Below are 25,737 nucleotides of genomic sequence, written 5' to 3'. Positions count from 1 at the left end.
GGTCAATCAATGGTATAGAGGAGGATGAGCTGGCCACTCAGCGGTCTACTCCCACACCATTCTGTTGTTGGGGTACACCCACACCATTCCAACACACAAAAAAAGCTGCTTTTTAACATACCTAATTACCTTCTTTTTTTTTTTAAGGAGAACTATTTCACTCATATTCTAATTAATTACAGGTCATATTTCATACTGTGCTCAGAACAGGTGCATCCACCAAAATAGAATAGAATTCCATAATTGTGTAGCTGGTCCACACTCAGAAAGGAAATTCTTTTGAGTATTTCTTCAATTCAGGGGTGGGTAGATAGACAAACGTTTTGGCCTTCATCAGTGTCATCAGTGTCTCCTCTTCAGGTGCGCTTCTTTATTTTGAGCTTGTTAAGGTGTAACGACCAACAGGTGCGTTCGTGTGCGTGCTCCTGGAACAGGCGCACATGTCAATAAGGCATCATAAATATACAATCTAATCACCACTGAATGAAATAAATACCAAAAAGAAACCTTGAATCTCTTTTTTTTGAGTGCCGACCAGGTCATATTTCATAGAAATCTGGAAACACTGGACAGTTACTATAAATCAGAAGGCACACGTTTATTTCAGTCATCACAATATGTGGGCAAATGATCTTATACATCATGTGATGCAGACCAAACAGTCCTGGGATGAAAAACGTTGTGTCAGAGAAGGCGCCTTCCAGAAGAAGTGGGGCTGTATTGCCCGTCTCTGACCGGAAAGCTTCAACAACAACAACATGGTTGCTCTCATCCTCCCATTCCCCCCTGGGATTTGAACACACGTGATCCCCAGGCCTCTTCAGTCCTTTGACTCAGTCTCTCATAGACAGCGAGCAGCGCCCTCTGTGGGACGTTCTCCAGTGACGTGACTGGTTTTCTTACCTGTCAGCTCCCTGTCATACCGACTTTGCCCTCCTTGAGTCTCGGACTCACGGCCGACCAGTTTCCATGGTGAACATTCCCGCTTCCTCGGCCTGAGCCGCCCGACACAGCAGTAGCAGCTGCCGTGTGTTTTCCCCATTAGACTCCGCAGACGGAGGAGGGATTGGGAAAGAGAGGGAAAAACACTTCAAGGAAGGGCGCTTTTAGCAGAGACACAGTATCCACAGCAACAGTGGGGCTGTGAGAGTTATGGTTCGGATTGTTTTATAGTAAAGAGAAAGCGCTTTTACAGGAAAATGATCCAAAGCTACACTATATTCACCTTAGGATTTGGGATTTGCCTCTGCCCAGGGGAACTTTGTTCTATATTTGTACTCACAATGTTGGATCAGGCTCACAGTATTGTACAACCAGATTGTAATAAAAAGAACATGTAAAGGATTGTGGCATGGGCCATAATCGTTAATGTCCACATGGTGCCGACCACAAGTCTGACCGAGCTACTTCCACATCTCCCGCTCAGCAGGATACAGTCGCCAGGCTACAGTCGCCAGGCTACAGTCGCCAGGCTACAGTCGCCAGGCTACAGTCAACCAGGCTAGACATAGAGGAAGTGAACAGGATAGCCATAGACCTCCTCCTCTGCTCTGCTTTCGCAATGGTGAACTAGCTCACCATTACCGTACAGGGGTTCACCATTAGCCCTGTAATGGCGGATGTCTCTCCCCCGGTCTGGATGACTGGTTGATTTAATGAGCCTGTTAGGCTGTTAGAAAAGCCTGCTTTTGAAATGTCTCCCTTGGGTCAGACCTGTGTGGGCACTCCCAGACACTCCAGTCAGGAAAGCAGACGACAGAGACCCAGAGACAGTGGAGAAGGTGACAGTGGTGCTCCGAACACAGGGGGAAGAGGTGTGTGGGGAGGTAGACTTTGCCAAGCCTAGCGTTTCAGACATCGACCGTCTGTCTGACTGAATGGAGCTCTGCCCTCACTCTCCCTCGAAATCATAGAGCCCTAGACCAGCACAGCTGGAGAGCACATTAGACCAGAGGAGAAGACAGAAAGTAGGCCTCTCTATTCACCTACCTAGTGCTATTATTCCGTTCACTTGCCTCAGATCCACTCTGGTAGTGGTAGAAGCTGCAGTGGCCATTTTAAGGCCATCTTAAAGTATCTCTCACTGTTTACTCCCTCTTTACTGGTGTATCAGAGGGATCATTACAGTTTGTTTTGAACAGATGATGAATCTTTTCCCCTGTGACCGCCAGGGCATTTCCTCTGAACTGGAAAGGCCATGACGGCATAATTTCAATGAAGAGATTAGCCTATTGATAAATCAAGCACCAGGCTTATCAGTCGACAAATTACGCGCGAGCCTACACCCATGGAGTTTCATACACACATGCCGGTGTGAAAATAGAACCAGGGGGTGGGGAGTGACGCTGGCGGGAAGGGATGGCCAAGTAGATGGGAGGAATGGTGTGAGCTGATTAGAGAATCAGGAGATCAAAGGGAGCTGTGCTTCCTGTTTCTTTGCTGTGTTTGCTGGGGGCCCCTCCATGCGATTAGAGCCATCGTCGCTCACCTGCCCTGATCCCTCCCTGGCCAGGGGGCCCGCTCGGCGCTTTCATCTCCCCAGAAACGGACGGACACTCTATCCCCACGTGACAACCCCCTGACAGGTTGGTGTGAAAGCCATGGGGCAGTTGGGCATGCTGTGGCTGCGGGGGCTGGGCTCTAGCTCTGTATCCCCCCCCACACACACACACACACATTGGTCCAGTACAGTCTGCAGTCTACTGGTGCCCCATCTTCCCCCCTCCCACTCTCCTCCCCCCTCCACGTTGAGCCTGAACCACAGCACCTGTCAGTGGCTCCAGCAGAAATGCACTTGCTGAGTGTCTGTCGGTAGGGTGGGGGAGAGGAGAGGAGAGTTGCCAAGTTGGGCGATGCCACCTGCCCCTTCGTCAGACCTAGAGGAGTCAGACTGCCAGGGATGTTCCACCACTCCTCCCCATCTCTCTGTTCTTATTTGTTTATGTAATACGCTTTTCCTCTTGAGGATCTTGGTCATTGATCATTTGTTTTCATTACTTTGAAACATGGCAGCAACAGGTTTTGTTTTGGTTGGTTGAATTGCGCCTCCAATTGATGTGTTTTTATTGGAGCTTCAGTGTGTTTTGTCAATACTAACTGTGTGTTGTCCTGCTTGTTTGGGAACACTCTCACTGTAGTTATTGATAATCAATGTCCTCTTTTAGGGGGACTTTGGTATGCCGGGAATGCCAGGGAAACAAGGATTGAAGGTAGTCCACCCATGTGCAGCTATCCCCTGACCTTTCACCCTTGTCCTAAACCATCCTGTGCATGCAGTGTATCTGACAGTGTGCATACTGTGCATCTGAGATGAAATGATGGGGGCAGTCCAGTGTCTTTCTCCCTCCAGATTGTTCCTCTCAGACCTTTGTTTGTCCATATTTTTGGGGGGAGAATGCCTTGTATCTGTTAACTGGTAGTATACTGTATGCCAGAGGTATTCAAATCATACCCTACGAGGACCCGGAGCCTGCTGGTTTTCTGTTCTACCTGATAATGAATTGCACCCACCTGGTGTTCCAGGTCTAAATCAGTCCCTGATTAGAGGGGAACAATGAAAAAGGGCAGTGTAACTGGCTTGGAGGTCCAGAGTTGAGTTAGAGGGCTGTATTCCCAGTATGCTGTCTGTTGAACTGCCTGTCAAAGCATTTCCTAATCCAAATGTTCCCCAAAATACAAGTCAAACCAATGATGAATAGTGCATGGCCTTTTTAAAAAATACTCCCAGGTCCATGGTTGTTCTGCATATCTTGACATTGATGATTAGTAATTTTAAAATGGTGTGTAAATTGTTACGAGAGAAGTCACCCTCGTAACTTTCGGCATAAGACACGGCATTTGAGTCTCAGCAAGTCAAGTAGATACAGTATAATTGCTTATACGGTATCTACTTGAGGCGCACCCTGCATCCCAAATGGCACCCTGTTTCATATCAAGTGCACTACTTTTGACCAGGAATAGGGTGCCATTTGGGACTCGGACCACAGCCGCCTGCTATAAACCCGTGCAGGTCCTGTGGTCACAGCTGTGACCGTACATCATCCGCCGCGTGTCTCCTCGTTAATCTAGCCAATTGAAGAGGGGAGCAAACACAGGGATGAATTAAATAACTCTCGTGTGTTCTTTACTATTTATAGCGACCAATTCCGAGGGTTAAATCGGCTTGCGGTGGGCTAGAAGCTCCTGACGGATCAGAATCTGAGACAGTTCCGTGTCCAGACCCAGACCAGCTATGTGCAAGCGTAGAATGCACCAACCCAAACATGCCTTTCCAAATGTCGATCCCAGTGCATGTTGTTTTCTTGCGCTGAGGGAATGATGTTCTTCCAAGAAAACTGACAAACACGTGGATGTAAACAGGCCCCGCGCCTTTTCTGAATTTTCCTGAATGTATAGAAAATGTATAGAAAATGCTTGTTAGGGATATGTGGCATGGCTACTGATTCAAAGAGGCAAGTTTACTGAATACCAATTCGCTTACCTCCCTCTGTGTGCACGTGTGTGCTTTTTTACATATTGGCTCATCAATATTTGAAAAAGAAGAGTAGGACTTTCATTCTTTCTGTCTTCTTTCTTTTCCCCCTTCCTTTGACCTTTGTGCCATCTTGGCCACCGTAGGGAGAGCCAGGTTTTCCAGGCACTCCTGGAAGAAAGGTAATTTCCTTGGAATGGTGTGGCTAACACAGATCGTAAAAGCCTATATATATCCAGGGTACTGAAACTCTTCTTTCCACTATAAAGGGTCAAGCTGGTATCCCTGGTACACCTGGTTTTCCTGGAAAGAGGGGCTACAGGGTAGGCCTGGAATGGACATTGTGTTTGTGCTCTGTGTCTGTCAATCATCAGTGCTCCCATAACAACAAGAGCTCCATCGAGTCAATCGTCTCACTGTGTGTCTTTGTGACTGACTAGAGCTGCGATTAGAGTCTCGAGTTGCTTCTTTAGCTTTCTCCTCTGTTAGGAGGCTTGGCTTGTGTAGAAGTGCTTTGATCTTTGTGTTAGTTGTGGACTGAAAACTCTGCTTCCTGAATGACTTTCTTCTTATAGCTGCTTGTACAGCAGTGACGCGGCATAACATGCCTCACGTGACAGCGGGCCATTTCAGAGAAATTGTTCACTCACATGACTCTGTTTCCATCAAATCACAGAGATTTGCCAAATGTGTGAAAACGTCCTCTTGTTAGAGAACGCTTTTGCAGATTTGAGTTCGTGCCTCTGTGTTGAGGGGTTAAGAACTAAAGCTGTGGACAAGGAGCTGTGCTGTTGGATGTTTTCATGTGATTCACTTTGTGGTTCAGATCCGTATGGATCCATTGTGACCAACCTTCAGGGCTGTGTTGTTCATCTCCCGTTAATGGCACAGTGTTGTACAGTAGAGTGTGTTGTCCTTTACGGTGGTCGATGACACTGTCCATGTCCTGTTCTGTGGCAGGGTGACAAGGGCGAACCCAGCGCAGCAGGAACTGGCATCAAAGGAGAACCAGGGACACCAGGACTCCCAGGCCTATCAGGATCCAAGGTACTAAAAGCTATCCAACAAGAGGCTGTAAACTAGTCAGAAAAAGCTACCTTGGTTTAATAATATCATGCATGCCAATAATTTTTTTTTTTAAAAATCTTTCCCAGGGTGACAAAGGCGACCAAGGTCTCAAGGTGAGATGGGAACTTTTTGTAGCCTCAGTTGACATTTTGTCCCAACAGGAAACGTATGATCACTTAACATTGTCCTCTCATTTTGCTCAAGTAACGTTCACTCCCATCCTGTTAGTGTTGAATGCTGTGTTGAGGTTGATAAATGAAAGGGGAGAGGCTAACTGTCTAACCTTTGATCGTCCTCCAGGGGGAAGCAGGATCTGATGGCCCAGCTGGACCAAGAGTAAGTACAGGCTCTGTCACACATAAATGCCAGTGGGAGATTTACACAAATGAATTATTATGAATCTTAATATACTTTTTTGTTGTTGTTGATCCCCAACTTTATAGGGTCCTCCGGGTGCGGCAGGAGAGCCAGGGAAATCAGAAATCATCAACAATGAAAATGTACGTCAACAACTATTTACTGCTTCCTGTGATGAGCCTGTGTTTGATTCATGAAGCACTGTAAAATGGGTACCAGGTCTTCTAACATTGTGTTTTTTTTTCTCCTTAGGATATTCGGAATGTACCTTTGATGGTGAGTGGCGGTTTCTAAAGTCTGTCAATGATGCATTAGAAATGTATAGGCCTTCTTAATGCAGGTCTGTGGAACAAAAAGACAGTCATGGGATCAGACAGACAATTTAAAGGCCTAATGTGTTTTGCCACTTTAATTCCAATATAAATGTTTGCTATTATGAATACGGCACTAGATAATAATAATGTTTCCAATAAGTCATTGTGAGTCACTATTATTCTACAATGTAGAAAATAGTCAAAATAAAGAAAAACCCTTGAGTGGGTGTGTCCAAACTTTTGACTGGTACTCTCTATATATGTCTGATATATGTAAATAAACAAAACAATCTTGAACAGGATTATCTATTTTGTATGCAATTTGAATGGAACTGATGGATAGAGAAATGCTGCGAGCGAGCACTGATTTAAAGCAACAATATTCCAGTGATAGGCTGTTTTTTTATATTTTTATAATGTGACCCCCAAAAGCCAGATGGAGATGTGTAAATTAGAGGCGCATTCGGTCCCTATGTTACTGTATGCTGCAGAAAATGTAGGCCTAGCAGTTAATGAGTCAGTCTCTTTATCTATCCAGGGCCCACCTGGCCCTCCAGGGGCCCCCGGAACACCAGGAACAAAGGGTGAAGTTGGCCTTCCAGGCCCATCAGGTCTTGACGGAGAGAAGGTTAGAGCACCCCCTATTGTGTATTGTCCAGTATAAATGTCCATTATACAGCTGTTACGGATGATAAAATACAACATCAACAACAACATGGCAATGATGACGATCAAAATAAAGACAACAACGACAATGATGTCTATTTTGTGTGCCAGGGACCTCGGGGGAAGCCTGGAGAGCCAGGTCCTGTTGGCCCAGCGGGCCCTGAAGGTCCCATAGGGGAGAGGGGCCTGATGGGTTTCTCAGGACCCAAAGGAGACAAGGGGGACATGGGTCCCTTTGGATCACCTGTGAGTGACTGGGGAACCACAGACCCACACCACACCACTACAAACACTCCCACACCAAAGCCAGAGCACTATCATTAACTAGAGGGAAGGGAGGCCCTTAGCTCTTTCTACCACCCTTGTATTATCTAATTAGAGATCTTCTATAGGCTACAGTAAATGATCAACTCCAGTTCTGACACTGATGTGGGCTACACTCATCAGACCATGTAGCCAAAACATACCGCAAGACTACGCCATACTGTGGGAATGGCTTTACCCATTGTCTTATGAGGACGCCATGCAGCGTTAATCCTATTAACAGACATATGTACTGTATTTATGTTAACCATGAAAGGATTGTTTGAAAAGAGTTTCATTCAAGCAGTCTGGGTGGTTCGACTCTGAGAAAGGATGGGCAACATTGCGTCCCTCGTCGTGGGCAGTTTCATGTCCCGACAGCCACGAGTTGGAGACTACTACCAAGACCAATCTCAAAAAGCTGGTTGTAATTCATTGTATCATTTTGAGGCCTTCAATATCTATTTTGACCTCGAACATCGGACAAATGAGAGGTCTACATTTTCTATTTAAAAAAAATGTATTTTCAAATATGTAAATTGATTAACAGTTTAATATGAAAATTAAAACACAAAACAACAATCCAAAACAACAAAATATTGCCAATATTTTAACGTCTATCCCGATCTCCCCTTTCTTTGTTCTGTAGGGTTTAGACGGCCCTACTGGTGAAAAGGGGGTTTCTGGACCCCCTGGCCCCATTGGATTACCAGGCACAATGGTACGCAATGGTGCCCCTCAGACTGCATCTGACCATAGAGTATGAAGTGTCTGACCCGGCTTTGGGGAGCAGTGAAGTACTGTTCAGAATGCTATTCATTTGTACAGTGCTGATTGGGTGTACTGTAGTGTTTTATTCATGCTAACTATGATGAGAGTAGCCTAAGTTAACCTTGTATCTTGATGCTTCAGGGTCAGAAGGGCGAGTCCGGAGATAAGGGAGGAAGGTCAGACATGGTAAGGCCCCCCCACTGCTGTATATCTCATTGTTTTTAATGACCCATGCGTGTTTGAGTGGACTTGAGAGGGTCAGATTCAGAGGATTTGTTGTTAGATTGAACCCACTAATGAAGGAGTGTATCATTGATGACCTGGTGTTTGTCTTTAGGTCTACGGACCCCCAGGGCCACCAGGTCCCCAAGGGCCAGTTGGCCCCGCGGTGAGTACACTACAGTTGGCACGCCCTTAAGCAATATAGGCCCTCAGAAATATCCATAAAACCTCCTGATAATATATCGTATTTACATGAAGTGATTGACATATCCTGACTCGAATTTTGTCTTTACCCCTCAGGGACCTGAAGGACTGGGAGGACCAAAGGTAAGAGTTGGTTGTGGTAGCCTTTGTTGTCTTACTGTACCTCCAGAATCCTTTGACACTGTAGTTAACAGTAGCTATATTTATTGATTTTAGTAAGTGAGTTTAATGCCTATGCACTAAAAATCAGTAATAACTTTTCTGTGCCTCTTTTAGGGGGAGCAAGGCATAGGCATACGGGGAGAGAAGGGAGCATCTGGTTCGAAGGGCGATAAAGGGGACAGGGGCCATCTTGGACTTCCTGTAAGTACACCAATCAAGAGCGACACCATTCAATCCCCATGTAGATTGTATCCGTGCTGTTGTTTGCCCTGTTTTTTTTTCTAATTCCCTTTGACCATTTTGCCATTAGACCTTTTATTTAGACCCCTGGAAACCACAGTAGGGTAGGCACACTATTTGTTCAGACTTTTGTGTCTTAGAACCAGGCAACATGATTGTTCTGACGTTGTCATATGTCGCTTTGAAACTAGGCCTAACTCACCAAGGGTAGTTTCCTGGCTCAGCAGTTGCATTAATGTTTTCAAAGTGCATGGATGGATGGTTGCTGCAATCCAATACACAGGGGCGATACACCCACTACTATAAAAACAAACAAAGGAAATCTACATTACCCAATGCCATATGTTCAGATAACCTGATAATGATTTATTATGTGTTAGAAATAGTTAATGATCATTTTCTTTATTTTGCCAACTTTTTGTCTGATCATCTCTCTGAAATGTTGTTAATGTAGTCTCTTGTAGTTCTATTTTTAGTTGCATGTCAAGGAATAAGTTTGATATGTATCACTGGGGGGTCTCTTCTCCTAACTTCTGGTTTACTTCTTGGGTGTCAAAGGTCATTGCTGACAGTCAGTACATGTACTAGTCACATCATCAATGGCACAGTAACTCCTTTTATATGGAAATGATGAGGACTATTATGTATATGTATGCTAATCATTGTTAATCCAAGACGTGCTATTTGAGACTCATATCTTCACACTTCTCTACATACAGTGCCTTCGGAAAGTATTCAGACCCCTTGGCTTTTCCCACATTTTGTTACATTACAGCCTTATTCTAAAATGGATTTAAAAAATAAAAATCCCGAGCAATCTATACACATTAGCCCATAATGGCAACGGGAAAACTGTTTTTACAGAAATGTTTTCTAATTTCTTAAAATTAAAACAGAAATACCATATTTACATAAGTATTCAAACCCTTTGCTATGAGACTCGAAATTGAGCTCAGGTGCATCCTGTTTCCATTGATTATCTTTGAGATGTTTCTACAACTTGATTGAAGTCCACTTGTGGTAAATTCAATTGATTGGACATGATTTGGAAAGGCACACCTGTATATGGTCCCACAGTTGACAGTGCAAAACCAAGCCATGAGGAATTGTCCGTAGAGCTCCAAGACAGGATTGTGTTGAGGCAGATATCTGGGGAAGGGTACCAAAACATTTCTGCAGCATTGAAGATCCCCAAGAACACAGTGGGTTCCATCATTCTTAAATGGAAGAAGTTTGGTACCACCAAGACTCATCCTAGAGCTGGCCACCCAGCCAAACTGAGCGATCTGGGGAGAAGGGACTTGGTCAGGGAGGTGACCACTCTGACAGAGCTCTATCGTTCCTCTGTGGAGATGGGAGAACATTCCAGAAGGACAACAATCTCTGCAGCACTCCACCAATCAGGCCTTTATGGTAGAGTGGCCAGACGCAAGCCACTCCTCAGTAAAAGGCACATGACAGCCTGCTTGGAGTTTTCCAAAAGGCACCCAAAGACTCTCAGACCATGAGAAACAAGATTCTCTGGTCTGATGAAACAAAGATTGAACTCTTTGGCCTGAATGCCAAGCATCACGTCTGGAGGAAACCTGGCACCATCACTACGGTGAAGCATGGTGGTGGCAGCATCATGCTGTGGGGATGTTTTTCAGCGGCAGGGAGACTAGGCAGGTTTGTGGCAAAGATGAACAGAGTAATGTACAGAGAGATCCTTGATGAAAACCTGCTCCAGAGCGCTCAGGACCTCAGAATGGGGCGAAGGTTCACCTTCCAACAGGACAACAACCCTAAGCACACAGCCAAGACAACACAGGAGTGGTTTTGGGACAAGTCTCTGAATGTCATTGAGTGGCCCAGCCAGAGCCCGGACTTGAACCCGATCGAACATCTCTGGAGAGACCTGAAAATAGCTGTGCAGCAACGCACCCCATCCAAACTGACAGAACTTGAGAGGATCTGCAGAGAATCATGGGAGAAACTCGCCAAATGCAGGTGTGTGAAACTTGTAGCATCATACCCAAGAAGACTCGATACTGAAATTGCTGCCAAAGGCGCTTCAACAAAGTAATGAGTAAAGGGTCTAAATACTTATGAAATGTGATATTTCTGTTTTTTATTTGCAAACATTTCTAAAAACCTGTTTTTGCTTTGTCATCATGGCGTATTGTGTGTAGATTGATGAGGGGAAGAAACTAATCCCTTTTAGAATAAGGCTGTAACGTAACAAAGTGTGGGAAAAGTCAAGGAGTCTGAATACTTTCCGAACGCACTGTGCATGATTCAAACTGCTTTGAATACGGGGCATCAACCATAGAAAGAAGTTGAACCATGCATATGTATCTGAAAGACATTGAAAACTATTTTATCAAAAGTCAGGACTTAATTATTTGATAGAGATAATCAACTGCAGCTATAAACGGAGTTACTGGCAGTTACTGTTTCTCATGTCATCACAACACCATCACCCTTCATCAACAACTGGATGTGTTTTTTTGAGTCACACGAATCACTGCTTCACTTACCCCTCCCAACCCTCTCCACACCTCCTCCCCCTCTCCCACCACCTCCCTCCCACCTCTGCTCTCTAACTGTTTACACACTGTCCAGGGAGCTCATGGTTTAGACGGCAGGCCTGGTCGAGTGGTGAGTGGCGCAAGTCCTGTACCCCCAACACACACTCCTCCCCTACCCCGCCTCTCCTCCCCTATTCTGCTCCCCACACGACTTGCTTGTCTGTCTGTCTGCGCTGGTGTCTTGTCTGTCTGCCTGCCTGCTTGCTTTCCTCCATGCTTGTCCTTTTTTGTCATCTGTCTGATTGTCTGCAGAGAGAGCAGTTCTGTTTTTAGGCACTCTTCGAGGATTGCTCTGGCATAGGGATGATATTCACATGACTGTGTCCCATGTCTGTATGGCAATGGAACGTGTCAGGGTTCTAAAATGGACCCTTAAGAGAAAGAAATAGTCCCCTTGTTCATTACACGTTGAATCCTAGCTTGAGATTTGCATGTATTACCTAGACTTCTGCCTAAATCATGTGTTGATGTCAATGGAAGATTTATAAGGACATTTGAGTTACGCAATCAGATCTCAACATTCAGCCTACTTGCATAAAGTCAAACTGTTTGAGTGTCAGAGTTCATGCCATTGCAAATCTTCAAAAACAGGTGTCTTAACAGTGTCTCTCCTGCAGTGTAAAGCTTTGAACTGGCGTTGTGATGTCATACCAGGAGAGCATGCTGGGATGCTCATGCTGCATGTTGATATGCATACAGGACAGTATGGCGTAATGGCTCCCCAATGCAATATGCTGTACATACTGTATTATCTGCCTGAGATGCAAGGTCCTCCTGTTGAATCCTGACTTCCACACACAGAGAGAGAGAGAGAGCTGCAGCTGAACTCAATGTTTTTCTCCTTTTTTGTTACTGTTTATTCTTTAGCTCAACAAGCTTGGTGTAACATGCACAGTGGGATAACCTAGAGAAGACCACTACCTAATCAATCGGTTATGATTTGATAATGGTCAACCGAAACAGAATTGGATAACTACTCTTTTGGCACTGAAAGACATGCTCCGGTACTTTAGCGACAAAGAACGTTTTTTTATTATTTAAACCCCCTGCTTTGGGCCTGGATGTGTCAATGTGTCATTCGTACATGCGTAATCTATGAGCAGAATTACGGTCTCACCTCAATTAGTCGCGAAATGCCTAGTTTGAAAGCAACCCTGTGCCAGCCCCCTAGCAATTTTCAGGGACCACTTTTGGATCGTGAGTGCTACTTTTAGAACTACTGGCTAAAAAGTATACAAAAGGTACTGGAGAATCTCTTTAAGTGCTCTGGAAGCTTGTTGAGCGATTGATGATGGAAATGAAGTAATCCATTTTTATTTTGATGTCCTCCCATTGTCATGTCTGCGTCCACTGAGGGTCTGTCTTGTCATTACCTTACAGGGTTTAATAGGACCAGTTGGTGTGGCAGGGCCTGCAGGACCAAAGGGGGAGAGAGTGAGTACTCACATCACTGATCATCATCACACACCGACACATGTACGTACACACACACGCATACACACACAAAAGTAGCACACACACCACATAAGAGATTTCAGTCAAAACCGCTTATTTATCTATTTGAGATGAGTGTTGTTGTTCTTTCAGGGTTTCATGGGAGATTCAGGAGTCCCAGGACCAATTGGTCCTCAAGGCATCCCTGTAAGTAGTTCCCGAAGTATCAAGAACATCAAATAAATACACTATTGCATTTCCAGCATTTCATTTATCAAGTGAACAATATCTTGACTATCTGAAAGACAATCAGTGGCTAAATGTTGAATGAGCCATCTTGAACATCATATAATACTTCTTTCAAGTGACAGAGGAAAACATGAATCTTCTCTTAAATCAAGTCTTAAGGGAATGAGTGGATCAAATTGATTGACAGCACAAAGCTATACCTCACAGTACCATCTCTGATTGCTTGCACAGGAACTCATAATGTGTTTCATTTCCCCTCCTCAGGGTTTTGTAGGACCACAAGGATTCAAAGGGAACCGGGTAAGACAATGATGTGTCTTCCGGAGCAAAATATTATTGTTCAAACAACAGGACGAAAACATGTTCTGTGCTTAATGAAGTACATTTAGTGCTTCTGATAAACGATGGTATTTAACATGGCTGCTGATCCTCCATGCTCCTACTCGACGCTAGATATTATTCTCCCACATATTCCTCATTGAAAAGCAGTACTCATTTTTCATTTGTCTTTTTGGGTTGTTCAAGAGCCGTAATAGTTGTTAAATTGCAAGCCCATTGGAATGTCAAGCTTAAAAGCATGGTGGGCCGATATTAGGTGATATGAGCAGGACCATGGTACTGTAGGCCTGTATTAGGTGATATGAGCAGGATCATGGTAGGCCTATATTAGGTGATATGAGCAGGACCATGGTAGGCCTATATTAGGTGATATGAGCAGGACCATGGTAGGCTTTTATTAGGTGATATGAGCAGGACCATGGTACTGTAGGCCTGTATTAGGTGATATGAGCAGGACCATGGTAGGCTTGTATTAGGTGATATGAGCAGGACCATGGTGGATTTAAAGGCTCTCTTAATTAGGCAAATCTGAATCAAAATGTTAATGTGAATATCAATAGCCTCATCTTTTGAATATCCCATTACTACAGAGGAAAAAAGAGATGTGCTCTTTGATAGTATGTGTGAGTTTATGTGATTCATATAGTGAAAGTGACCTTCAATGGTCTTTTAAGTGATGTTTGAAGAAATTATATTCATATGTCCTTTACCTTTGCAGTGGCCTTTTTTACCTCAGAGTTCAATGAATCTTGTTCAAATATGCAAATATGACTGAGGTAGTATAAATTAAGTCAGAGATCAAAAGAGATTGAAGATGTTCAACCTTGATAATGAGATGACTGGAACATGTGAACGGACACATCAAAGAACTTACAAAATGATATTCTATTTACTCTGAAGACCAGTCAAAACGTTGTCTTATAAATTGTCCTTGGTTTACCTTGTGCCGTCATATCTGAATATTCTGTTCTTACTTCAAGTAATAACAGAATGCTATACCCTCATTTTGTAAAATAGCCACTGCAAAATAAAATAAGAGTATGCACTTTAATTATACCAATGTATTAAATCATATTTTACCCATGCCCCCCACCTTTTCCCTTGGAGAATGTTTGTTTCCTTCCTATTAACATCTGATTTCATATTCTGACTCTCTACTTAAAAGTCACAACATGTCATTGACCCTCCCAGCACTTCTAACTGGGCTCTTGACAGCAGGAAATATATGACATTGACTCTAATGTGTACTTCCTATTTGTGGAACCATTTTTTTTACTACTTTGGGGTGTAAAAGAAAGGATAAGAGATTGATATGATGAGGTATTTTGTTAAACCAGTTGGAGGTGCTGTGGCCGGCTGTGGGATCCTGGTGCTGTTTTTACTTTTGTCCTGTTTTCCTTTGTTTCCGCAGGTCTTCCTATCCCCTTTTCCTCCCCTCCACCCTGCTCTGTTTCCCGCGGCTCTTTTTGCCGGGTCGTGTTGTCCTCTCTCTCCCTCTCACACACCCTGGCAACCTGCTCCTCCTGCATTCTAATGCCGTAATCTCGGGTTAATCTTCCTCCTTCTCCACTTCCTCATCCACCTCTTCCTCATCCTCCTCCTTTTCTCACCATTTACCTTCCCTGCAAGCCTGTAATCTCCTCTCCCTTGGCTGGCAAGTAATGTTCCCACAATGTTGCCGCAACGTTAGCCAATGTTGATGGTTTTCAGGCAACATTGAGGCAAAGTTGTGAGAGGGCTTACATGTTTGCCAGGGTTTATTTTTCTTCCAATTCCAATTCCTTCTTGATAACCTCGTCCAACCCCTAATCCAACCCGTTCAAACGCCTTGATCTTGGTGAGCGGATGTTTGAATGACAATGTGGTCAGGTTTTATACGTTTTCATCACTATATAGAATAGTTTGTTTTGGTTGGAAATATTTGATCTGCTCCCAGTAGAGAACTAGGTTAATGAAATTAGAATGTATTGTAAACCATACAGTTATACCTGTAAATATAACTGTAACTTCAGCAGTAAATGAATAAAATTTCTTGAAAGAAAAATATTAGCTTTTGAATACTCTAAGTGGCTTGTTTACTTGTAGCCAGCCCAGCCACCTTCAGTGAACACAAACAACAGCGTCTTTCCGTTTCATAATTTGGTTCTCATTTTTGGGGAATGGAAACAGTATTTTGGGGAATTGGGATGATAAGGGAAAATAGTAGAGTGATACTATTTCTGGTATTTCTATGCCATATTTTGCACGGTGCTGGCTTTATAGTTGGGCAACTGGACATAATCAATGGTGTCTTTACTCAAAGGAGGTTTGTGGTCATGTTCTTTGTCAGGTCTAGAGTACAGTATGTGCAGTGAAACATGATGATCAGTCACTCGCAGTACAATGCACCGCAGAGAGCCAGCTTTCTAAATGTGATATATGGCAATTAAGATATTGTTATGGTGCTATGTGGGTCATCAAGTCTATGTTGTTGTGTTAGGGATAGTGATACCCTCGTAATAATCTATACAGTGGTAGTTGATGAACCAATAAGGTGTTTCCATTCCTGCAACAACCTCCTGTGAAGGTCACATTAGGCACTTAAGGAACCCGCTCACCAATAGCATCGGCCTGTATCCCTACTGCCTAACTCCCTCCACTTATTTTCCCCATCACAAAATTCTGAAACTTCAGTACTCTCCTTCGTAAGCCCAAAAAAGCACATCAATCTTTTAAATACCTGTAAAATGTCTAAATTGCTTAGGTAAGAATTCAAGCTTCATGATTGTGCTTTTAAAAAAAACACACATATTTGCTTACTGTGTGGATGAGCCAGCCAGGGGGAACTAAAGCCTGTCTCTTTTAATGCAATGTTGTTTTCAGGGAGAGAGGGGCAAGAAAGGCAACAGGGGAACTAAAGGGGATAAGGGAGACCAAGGAGCACCCGGATTAGATGCCCCCTGTCCGTTGGTATGTCCTGCGTTCTATGTGCAGCCAGGAGGCAAAAGGAAGGAGCGACCCTCAGAATGCCATATAACTTGCAGTGACAATCAGTAGTCTCTGAATTCTGATTCGGACTTCCTTTTGCCTCTGATGATAATCGACTCTAATAGACCCTGAAGTGGTTTTGGTCCAAACGTCCTCTACAGTGTTAAGTCCAGCGACACAAACTACAGCAGTGATGATCATTTGGTATTCAGTGAATGCCTGGATGATTATTAGTTCTGAATAATTACCCCAGGACCAGGGACCATAAACTATCAGAGGGGGTTTTCTTTTCAGGGGTAAGACTAACAGGAACATGGCCCATTCTCTCCATTGAGTCTGTTCCTGTCAGTCTCAGGCCGCTTGCATGTTTAAGTGTGTCTGTCGTTACAGGATTCGGTCTGTTCATGGAGCGGCAGCAGGTAATCTCATTGGCCTGCAGGGGGCACTGCTCCTAAAGGAGGGGCAATGTGCAAATGTTTACAAAGTTGATTTCACAAACAGGGTTTCCGAGGCTTTAAAGGAGAAAAGGGCGAACCGGGCCTACCTGGCCTGGATGGGCTGGATGCCCCTTGTCCTGTGGTATGCTTCCTCTCTTCCTTTCCTATCCATCACTTTGGCTTCCCTAACCACCCATAACAATTCCCTTCACTCTCTTATTCGCTTTGCTGTAGGTATGAGTAAAAGCCAATATAACAGGGCTGTGTGAAAATGACATTGAGCTAACCCATTAGTACCGTTAGTTATGTAACAGGTTATTACCCCGAAAAAGCAACGCCTTTATTAACCAAGTAGGCATGCGCACACTTCAAGTTCTTGATTAAGATGTAGCTATTTACTACAAATACTGCTTAGAACACTTGTTTAGATGAACTGTGCATCATGATTTTTCACTTTTACTAACATTAGTAATTGATTTGCTGAGAATGCTGTTATTTTGTCTTGCAAGGGCAGCAGAACACCTACACTAATTAGTGGTGTGTTACAGAATCTATTTTCTTGATCACAACCCGTGATCCATTCAGTGACTTTTGTTTGAAAATGTCAAATACTCTTAATAGTTAATGGCTTTACTTTTCGTTATTTGTATCCCTGTCCCACTTGCATGGCACCCTTTTCCCACCTTGTCCCTTACCTTTTTGGCCAACAGAACTGTATTGGGAAAGATTATCTTGGAAAAACCAGCGCCTCCTCATTGATTTTCATTGAACCCTGTTTTGTGTATTGAAAAGGAGAAGGGGAATGGAAGGTTTGATTAATTCATAAAAGTTGCCAGATGAAAGAAAATAACTGCCCAGTGGCTGGGCTTAAACCCTATTTCTAAATAAAAGTTTGAATGAGGCCTCCTGAGTGGCACAGAGCCATAGGCATCACTACAGACCTGGGTTCGATCCCAGGCTGTGTCACGACCGGGAGACTCATGACACACAATTGGCCCAGGGTAGTCTGGGTTAAGGGGAGGGTTTGGCCGGCTGGGATGTTCTTGTCCCATCGCGCTCTAGCGACTCCTTGTGGCGGGCCAGGCGCATGCACACTGACTCCGGTCGCCAGTTGTACGGTGTTTCCTCCGACACATTGGCTTCTGGGTTAAGCGAGCAGTGTGTCAAGAAGCAGTGCGGCTTGGCGGGTCGTGTTTCGGAGGATAAATGGCTCTCGACCATCACCTCTCCCGAGTCCGTACGGGAGTTGCAGCGATGGGACAAGACTGTAACTACCAATTGGATATAACGAAAAAAGGGAAAAAAGTACGGTTTGAAGGAATTTATACTATTAAGTATTTTCACACATACACATCTACTACTGCGCCTGAGCAATGGAGCCAATGGAGCTGCTGTATCCCCACTTTCTGGTAACTAAGTCTGGGCGCAAAATTATCATAATCCAATGGGTAATTTCTTATTTTCAATGATTAACAATGTTTTGAGCTAGTATGTATTAAAATAGATGTGTCCATTTGAAATATGCTTTAATAATGAAGCGATTGTGTCGATTGCACCCTGTCGCCTCAAGATGAATTGTTTTGACCACCCTAAAGTTTCGCTTCGCTCCCGTGCGCCACTGTTTTAGTTCAGTGCAGTTAGAAAGCACTAATTGCACCTCTGGTGTATAAAATGAAAAGGCACCTGCAAAACATATAGTTTATCTATTTTGTTTTGCTGTTGTTACATTTGTATCGTTGTGTCATATCCGATGGTGTTGGTCCAATGGTGTTGTTACATATCATTTGAGCGGCATGTATCATTTCACTTTGCCTGAACACGGCCCGGGCATGTCTTGGCCCGGGAATGTCTTGGCTTGGCTGTATCGCAGCCTCTAATTCTGAGTAGCCTTCCATCAGCGTATGAAAGGTTGCACCTTTGCAGGTAGCTTGTGGGCTGTCAATAAGAAGCTCGCAATTGAGGAATAATCAGTAGGCCTAATATTACATGATTAAATCTGTGAAATCATTTCACCCCCCAAGCTGTTTACAGGCATTCAACACCCTTCTGCATTTTGCCATCTATTTTCCCAACATCAATCAGTTAAAATACATTGTTCAAATGTTTTCCTTCAGTTACAAAAGTAACAGTCCTGGGTGAGCCCCATATGCAAGCGCACCATTGTGGTTTTGCAATTGCAATGTAGTCAAGCTGTGTAGGCTACATACAGTGCCTTTGGAAAGTATTCAGACCCCTTCACTTTTTCCAAATTTTGTTACATTTACATTTAATCTGAAATGGATTAAATAAATACAAATCCTCATCAACAACTACACACAATACCCCATAATGGCAAAGCGAAAACCTGTTTTAGAAATGTTCTAAATGTGTTAAAAATAAAAAAAAACATAAATACCTTATTTCCATAAGTATTCAGACCCTTTGCAATGAGACATCCTTGAGATCTTTCTACAACTTGATTGGAGTCCACCTGTGGTAAATTCAATTGATTGGACATGATTTGGAAAGGCACACACCTGTCTATATAATGTCCCAAAGTTTACAGTGCATGTCAAAAAACAACTTTATGGTAGACGGAAGCCACTCCTCATTAAAAGCATCACGTCTGGAGAAAACCTGGTACCATCCCTAAGGTGAAGCATGGTTGTGGCAGCATCCTGCTGTGGGGATGTTTTTCCGCGGCAGGGACTGGGAGACTAGTCAGGATCGAGGGAAAAATGAACAGAGTTCCTTGATGAAAACCTGCTCTCAGGACCTCAGCCTGTGGAGAAGGTTCACCTTCCAACAGGACAACGATCTTAGCACAAAGCCAAGACACCGCATAAGTGGCATCTGGACAAGTCTCTGTATGACCTTGAGTGGCCCAGCCAGAGCCTGGACTTGAACCCGATCGAACATCTCTGGAGAGACCTGAAAATATCTGTGCAGAGCTTGAGGGGATCTTGAGAGAATCATGGGAGAAACTCCCTAAATACAGGTGTGCCAACCTTGTAGCGTCATACCCAAGACATCTCGAGGCTGTAATCATTGCCAAAGGTGTTTCAACAAACTACTGAGTAAAGGGTCTGAATACTTATGTAAATGTGATATTTATTTTTTTTGCAAAAAATTACAATCCTGTTTTTGCTTTGTCATGATGGGGTATAGTGTGTAGATTGATAAGGGAAAATGTTTTAAATACATTTTAGAATAAGGCTGCAACGTAACAAAATGTGGAAAAAGTGAAGTGGTCTGAATACTTTCCGAATGCACTGTACAGTATGTGCCCATGCGCCACAAAGCACAGGATCATTTGTATCTGGATAAGACAAACAGCTCTGCTTGGTAAGTAGAATTGACAAAATAAGCCATTTCTACCCTATTTCCATCAAATATGTTTCTGAGACAAGTTCATTTTAAACATTTTCATGGTGACAATGCTTCAAAAAACAGTGCCAAAAAAAGCCCTTGGAGTAAAAGCGGAACAGTCAAATAATGTGCTCGCTGAGAATACACTTTTGTTATTCCTCATACTTTTCATGATTATTCTGTTTCTTTACTTTTTGTTGTCAAATACACTGCTCAAAAAAATAAAGGGAACATCAAAATAGCACATCCTAGATCTGAATGAATGAAATATTCTTATTAAATACTTTTTTCTTTACATAGTTGAATGTGCTGACAACAAAATCACACAAAAATGATCAATGGAAATCAAATTTATCAACCCATGGAGGTCTGGATTTGGAGTCACACTCAAAATTAAAGTGGAAAACCACACTACAGGCTGATCCAATTTGGATGTAATGTCGGGCCAGTCCATATCATCAAGGCCTTCCTCTTGCAGGAACTGCTGACACACTCCAGCCACATGAGGTCTAGCATTGTCTTGCATTAGGAGGAACCCAGGGCCAACCGCACCAGCATATGGTCTCACAAGGGGTCTGAGGATCTCATCTCAGTACCTAATGGCAGTCAGGCTACCTCTGGCGAGCATATGGAGGGCTGTGCGGCCCCCCAAAGAAATGCCACCCCACACCATGACTGACCCACCGCCAAAACGGTCATGCTGGAGGATGTGGCAGGCAGCAGAACGTTCTCCACGGCGTCTCCAGACTCTGTCACGTCTGTCACATGTGCTCAGTGTGAACCTGCTTTCATTTGTGAAGAGCACAGGGCGGCAGTGGCAAATGCCAAACGTCCTGCACGGTGTTGGGCTGTAAGCACAACCCCCACCTGTGGATGTCGGGCCCTCATACCACCCTCATAGAGTCTGTTTCTGACCGTTTGAGCAGACACATGCACATTTGTGGCCTGCTGGAGGTCTTTTTGCAGGGCTCTGGCAGTGCTCCTCCTGCTCCTCCTTGCACAAAGGCGGAAGTAGCGGTCCTGCTGCTGGGTTGTTGCCCTCCTACGGCCTCCTCCACGTCTCCTGATGTACTGGCCTGTCTCCTGGTAGCGCCTCCATGCTCTGGACACTACGCTGACAGACACAGCAAACCTTCTTGCCACAGATTGTCAATCAGTGTTGCTTTCTAAGTGGACAGTTTGATTTCACAGAAGTGTGATTGACTTGGAGTTACATTGTGTTGTTTAAGTGTTCCCTTTATTTTTTTGAGCAGTGTATATAGCCTACTCACTGTGGTTGTTGTTCAAAATGACAATTTTTGAATAATTGCGAAATAGTAGCCTATACCTGTTACTGCAGGCTACATATTTGTTCAAATGTAAAACCTTTTCATTCTCTCATCATTTAAAAAGGAAATATTCTACAGGTAGGCTACAGTAGAATGATTTGTGTGGTTATACGAAACAAAACACAATTACGTTGTGTATGCTGTGCTGTTCTTTGTTTCTATTTATCAAATTAGGCCTACACAATAAGAAAATATGCAGGCAGTATATGAGTAGCTCCCCCCAAAAAATATTTTTGATTAAGTTGTTTTTATGAAATACATTTTTGAAGACCCCTGCTCTTGCCCAAACTGTTCGGATATGATCAATATTATCGGAGCTACATTTGATTATTTCTGTTGCAGATTCGGGGCCGCTATTTATGGATATATAGAGTTGCCAAAGAAATTCTAATTTGATCCTGATAATGGTAAATGAATAATACATTGGCAATTTTATTTTTATGTGAACATAATCAGTGATCACATTTAAATGCAAAACTCCAGGTGGAATTTTTACGTTGACATTTCTTCTTCAATGCCCTTCCAGATAACACTGCCATATTGAGAAAAAATTGAATTTAAAGATAAACCAAAGTAATTTGTAATTGTACTACATTATTGTGATCACATTATTTGTGACAAAAAGAAGACGAAAACTCAATGTGCAATTAAACAATGCTTTTTATTAACCTACCAAGTGCAAAATTATAATTCAAATCCTTATTAGGCTAAACAATATTATTCCTCCCAATTTATTTATTTTTTCGTCATTGTCATGTGTTATCCTGGCCACATTCTTAACAGTGTGTCCTGTCAGTCGATAACTGTAGGTGGGATTGTCAAGGGAGGAGCATGATATTTGTGAGTCACAGAGTTGGTAGTGTTTCAGATCTGTCAATCAATCAATCAGTGGGATTTTCAGGGAAGGTAGTAGATTAGTAAACAAGTAATTAAAAAACTTTTTCAATATAATTTATTGTGACAAAACCTAAGAAAAGTGTTCTATTCATAAATATGGATTCCCCCAGTTAAGAAACAGCGTTGCAGGAAAATTATTTTAATATTATAAAAGCTATGACATTTTCACTCTCCCACTTTCAGAAAAAGTCAGTTGCCCATGTGTACCACTAGTTGTTTGGCTGGTTGTTGCTGCTTTTTTAACACAATATGCATAGTACATTGCATAAATATTATACACATATAAACACACAATAGTATTATCCTGACCAAAGCATTTTTATTCAACAGCAAATTGCGTTGTGTTATACTGTACATTAAGTCACATTCTACAGTTTTAGCAGTGTGGGTAACACATTACCTGGAGTTTATATCTGTGTTAGAACAACTTAATGTAAAGTGTTACCTCAGAGTGTATCTTTATGACTTGCTCCCTCTCTTTCCTTAGGGGGATGACGGCCTACCAGTATCAGGGTGTTGGAATAAAGTAAGTGAAAGAGCGTCGGTTTCCTGCTGTGAACGTACGTTATCTGCATCTTGAGGTGATCAAGTGCTTGGCAGTTCTGCTTTTTTTAAATGATCCCCATGCTAGTATAATCACCAACATCATCTATCATTTCTTCGTTTAAACTGTAAAAAAAAAAAAAGGGTTTGTTATGAATTGTATTCATGTTCGTTATGTCCTCAATGAACATTGCATGGAACTAATGTGTGGTTTGTTGCCTCTTGTTTTCTCCTTGCAGTGACGATAACTTCGAGGTGGCACGTGTGATTGTACATAGAATATTTATTTTTGTACTTTGTATGTGCTTTCTTATACTGATGGAAGAAAAAGAAAATCATAACAATATGCCAGGAGTTTTGTACAGATTGTTTATTTTTATTACTTGTAATAATGTTTATGTATTGGATTTTATTTTATAGCTATGCATTATGTCAACATGTTTGAATAAGGAAGAATTGCAATGTGGCTACATACAGCATGATATTTGTGCATAATGTGAATGGATATTGCCTATTAACTTATTGTATCATGTGATTTTGTTTTGTTGTGACCACGCTGCACTGAATTGTGGGGCTGGAAAGATGAAGTGTTGGCTTATTGAAACATCTTAGTTGAACCCTCTTTGTAGAGATCATGACTATGAAAATGAAAGGCACCGCAAATAATTCCTGTCTAAATATGTACACAACTCAAGTCACGGTGACAGACAGCACTGTATTTAGTCTGCACTGTACAGTATCGCCATTTAAATCACTAGCACACAGATACCCATGGATCTCATCCGATTTGAACCATTTAGGATTTCTGATATCATAAACGCATAAAGTATCCTGAATACCCAGCAAACATTTTGTCCCTTTCTCTGAAAGGGGATCTCATGAAGGTGGTTTCAACTAAGATTGCCAGACCATTTCAAGCTTTAATTGTTTCCACTATGGCAAAACTGACATTTTTAAATAGAAAACAAATACTTAGCATTTGCTGCTTTTTCACTGGCTGAGTAGTTATACAGCCAGAGTGACCAACCATTCTAAGCTATAGCTTCACATATAACCTGACCTCAATTTGTCCAAGTTATCTGTAAATATTTTTTGCGGACCAAATCTAAGGGGCCACCCCCTGCTTTTTCACTATCAGGCTCTCTTTAACCATAGGTGTTTGCCTTTTTGTTAGAACGTTATCAAATTGAGACCAACCCATGTTACAGGCTTTCTCTTGGATGACTGAAATATTGCTGCTCACCTTTAAGGCATGCTGCTGCAACCAGCCACATAGCCTCTACGGCCAGTGTACCTCATCCATTTATTTATATGAAGAAAGCCATTAACGGACAATAAATAGATATTTTTTGTTAAGAAGAAACAGACTTGTTATTTACATAGGATGTAGTAGTCTATGTCGCCCTCGCTAACTGTGTTTATGAATCAGTATTGAAGAAATGGATGAAGGGGACTGGAGTAGAGTTGCTGCTCATTGTAAAAAAGCTCTGTGTTCTGCTCTGCCTGGAAATGTATAGCTAGATTAAGAGATTGTCAGATTACCACCCTCAATAAAGTCTTCATCAGGTTCTTATACCTCATACTAGCATGTGCCTTGTCCCCCTGCCTTGCCCTCCTTTGTGTTAGTTTTCAACCCATAGTTCATGGGAAATCATTGAGGATCTGTGTTCAAATGGACATGTGTGTTTATTGACCTAATATGTTCAAAATGACAATTAGAAATAAGCATACCATTTTTACAGTACATACAGTTGTGTGCTTTATAAAATAACAGTCAGGTTCATAATTATTGGCATCCTTGATAAAGATGAGCAAAAAATACTGTATAAAATATATAATACAAATACTGAGCTATATTCTACGCTCCAAAAATTGGGAAATTATATTATTTTATACTAATACAATTGCTCAGAGAAATATATCATAAATGTAATAGTGGTCAAAAACAGATAGGGGTCAAAATGATTGGCACCCCTGTTGTCAATACTCTAGCACCCTCCCCTTGTGAGTATAACAGCACTGAGCCTTTTTCTCAAATGTTTTATGTGATTTGAACACATTTGGAGGTATCTGAGACCATTCCTGCATACAGAATCTTTCCAGACCCTTTGTATCCTTTGTCTGCTCTTATGGACTGCACTCTTAAATAATGTATTGTTTCATTTTGCAGTCACTTTTATTGTGAATAAGAATAGAATATGTTTCTGAACAGTTCTACATTTGTGTGGATGCAAGTCTGATGCATGCTACCATGGCATTAATATCACCCCCCCCCCCCAAAAAAAATAAATAAATGCTAACCTCCCCTGTTATCGTAATGGTGAGAGGTTAGCATGTCTTGGGGGTATGATATAAAATGCTAACCTCTCACCATTACAATAACAGGGGAGGTTAGCATTTTATATCATACCCCCAAGACATGCTAACCTCTCACCATTACAATAACAGGGGAGGTTAGCATTTTATATCATGTCTTGGGGGTTTGATCATTGTGCATCTGTGTCTCTATTTACAATAAGATTGACCCCGAAATGACACAATACATTATTTACCATTAATTTATATTGTGCACAGCATAATCCCTAACATAACCAAAACAAACTGAAAATGCATCCAACAAGTTTGTGTAGTCATTGCATGCTATGAACATGGGACCAAATACTTAATTTTTGACTATATGTTATACACTATATGTGAATTTGTCTAAATACTTATGAGACATTAAGATAGGGGGACTAGATACTGTACACAAAGTGCATTCATTTCGTAACAGTAAAACATGTATGAAAATACCCTCAAATAAAAGGTGACATTCTGTACATACAGTATAAAACATTTCACCTCAAA

General features: G+C 42.4%; 1 protein-coding gene across 32 annotated transcripts in view; it reads left to right on the top strand.

The window, feature by feature from the left end:
* LOC110502408 (collagen alpha-1(XIII) chain) overlaps positions 1 to 25,737 on the top strand; it is a 124,396-nt gene that overhangs the window by 94,551 nt on the left and 4,108 nt on the right. For 24 of the 32 annotated variants that reach the window (XM_036959727.1, XM_036959743.1, XM_036959740.1 and 21 more), the window contains 21 exons: positions 3,165 to 3,209; positions 4,618 to 4,653; positions 4,741 to 4,794; positions 5,432 to 5,518; positions 5,626 to 5,652; positions 5,840 to 5,875; positions 5,983 to 6,039; positions 6,149 to 6,172; positions 6,749 to 6,838; positions 6,988 to 7,122; positions 7,829 to 7,900; positions 8,092 to 8,136; positions 8,288 to 8,338; positions 8,473 to 8,499; positions 8,653 to 8,739; positions 11,383 to 11,418; positions 12,729 to 12,782; positions 12,936 to 12,989; positions 13,296 to 13,331; positions 16,233 to 16,319; positions 22,835 to 22,873. In XM_036959727.1, coding sequence (XP_036815622.1) covers positions 3,165 to 3,209; positions 4,618 to 4,653; positions 4,741 to 4,794; positions 5,432 to 5,518; positions 5,626 to 5,652; positions 5,840 to 5,875; positions 5,983 to 6,039; positions 6,149 to 6,172; positions 6,749 to 6,838; positions 6,988 to 7,122; positions 7,829 to 7,900; positions 8,092 to 8,136; positions 8,288 to 8,338; positions 8,473 to 8,499; positions 8,653 to 8,739; positions 11,383 to 11,418; positions 12,729 to 12,782; positions 12,936 to 12,989; positions 13,296 to 13,331; positions 16,233 to 16,319; positions 22,835 to 22,873 — 1,179 coding nt within the window. Of the gene's footprint in view, positions 1 to 3,164; positions 3,210 to 4,617; positions 4,654 to 4,740; positions 4,795 to 5,431; positions 5,519 to 5,625; positions 5,653 to 5,839; positions 5,876 to 5,982; positions 6,040 to 6,148; positions 6,173 to 6,748; positions 6,839 to 6,987; positions 7,123 to 7,828; positions 7,901 to 8,091; positions 8,137 to 8,287; positions 8,339 to 8,472; positions 8,500 to 8,652; positions 8,740 to 11,382; positions 11,419 to 12,728; positions 12,783 to 12,935; positions 12,990 to 13,295; positions 13,332 to 16,232; positions 16,320 to 16,838; positions 16,917 to 22,834; positions 22,874 to 23,129; positions 24,479 to 25,737 lie in introns of those variants that run through there. The other 8 variants (XM_036959726.1, XM_036959722.1, XM_036959721.1 and 5 more) reach the window with 8 other exon arrangements.

Source organism: Oncorhynchus mykiss, chromosome 23 (assembly GCF_013265735.2).
Source record: "Oncorhynchus mykiss isolate Arlee chromosome 23, USDA_OmykA_1.1, whole genome shotgun sequence".
NCBI classification, from domain to species: domain Eukaryota; kingdom Metazoa; phylum Chordata; class Actinopteri; order Salmoniformes; family Salmonidae; genus Oncorhynchus; species Oncorhynchus mykiss.
This window is presented reverse-complemented; position numbering and strand designations above follow the sequence as displayed.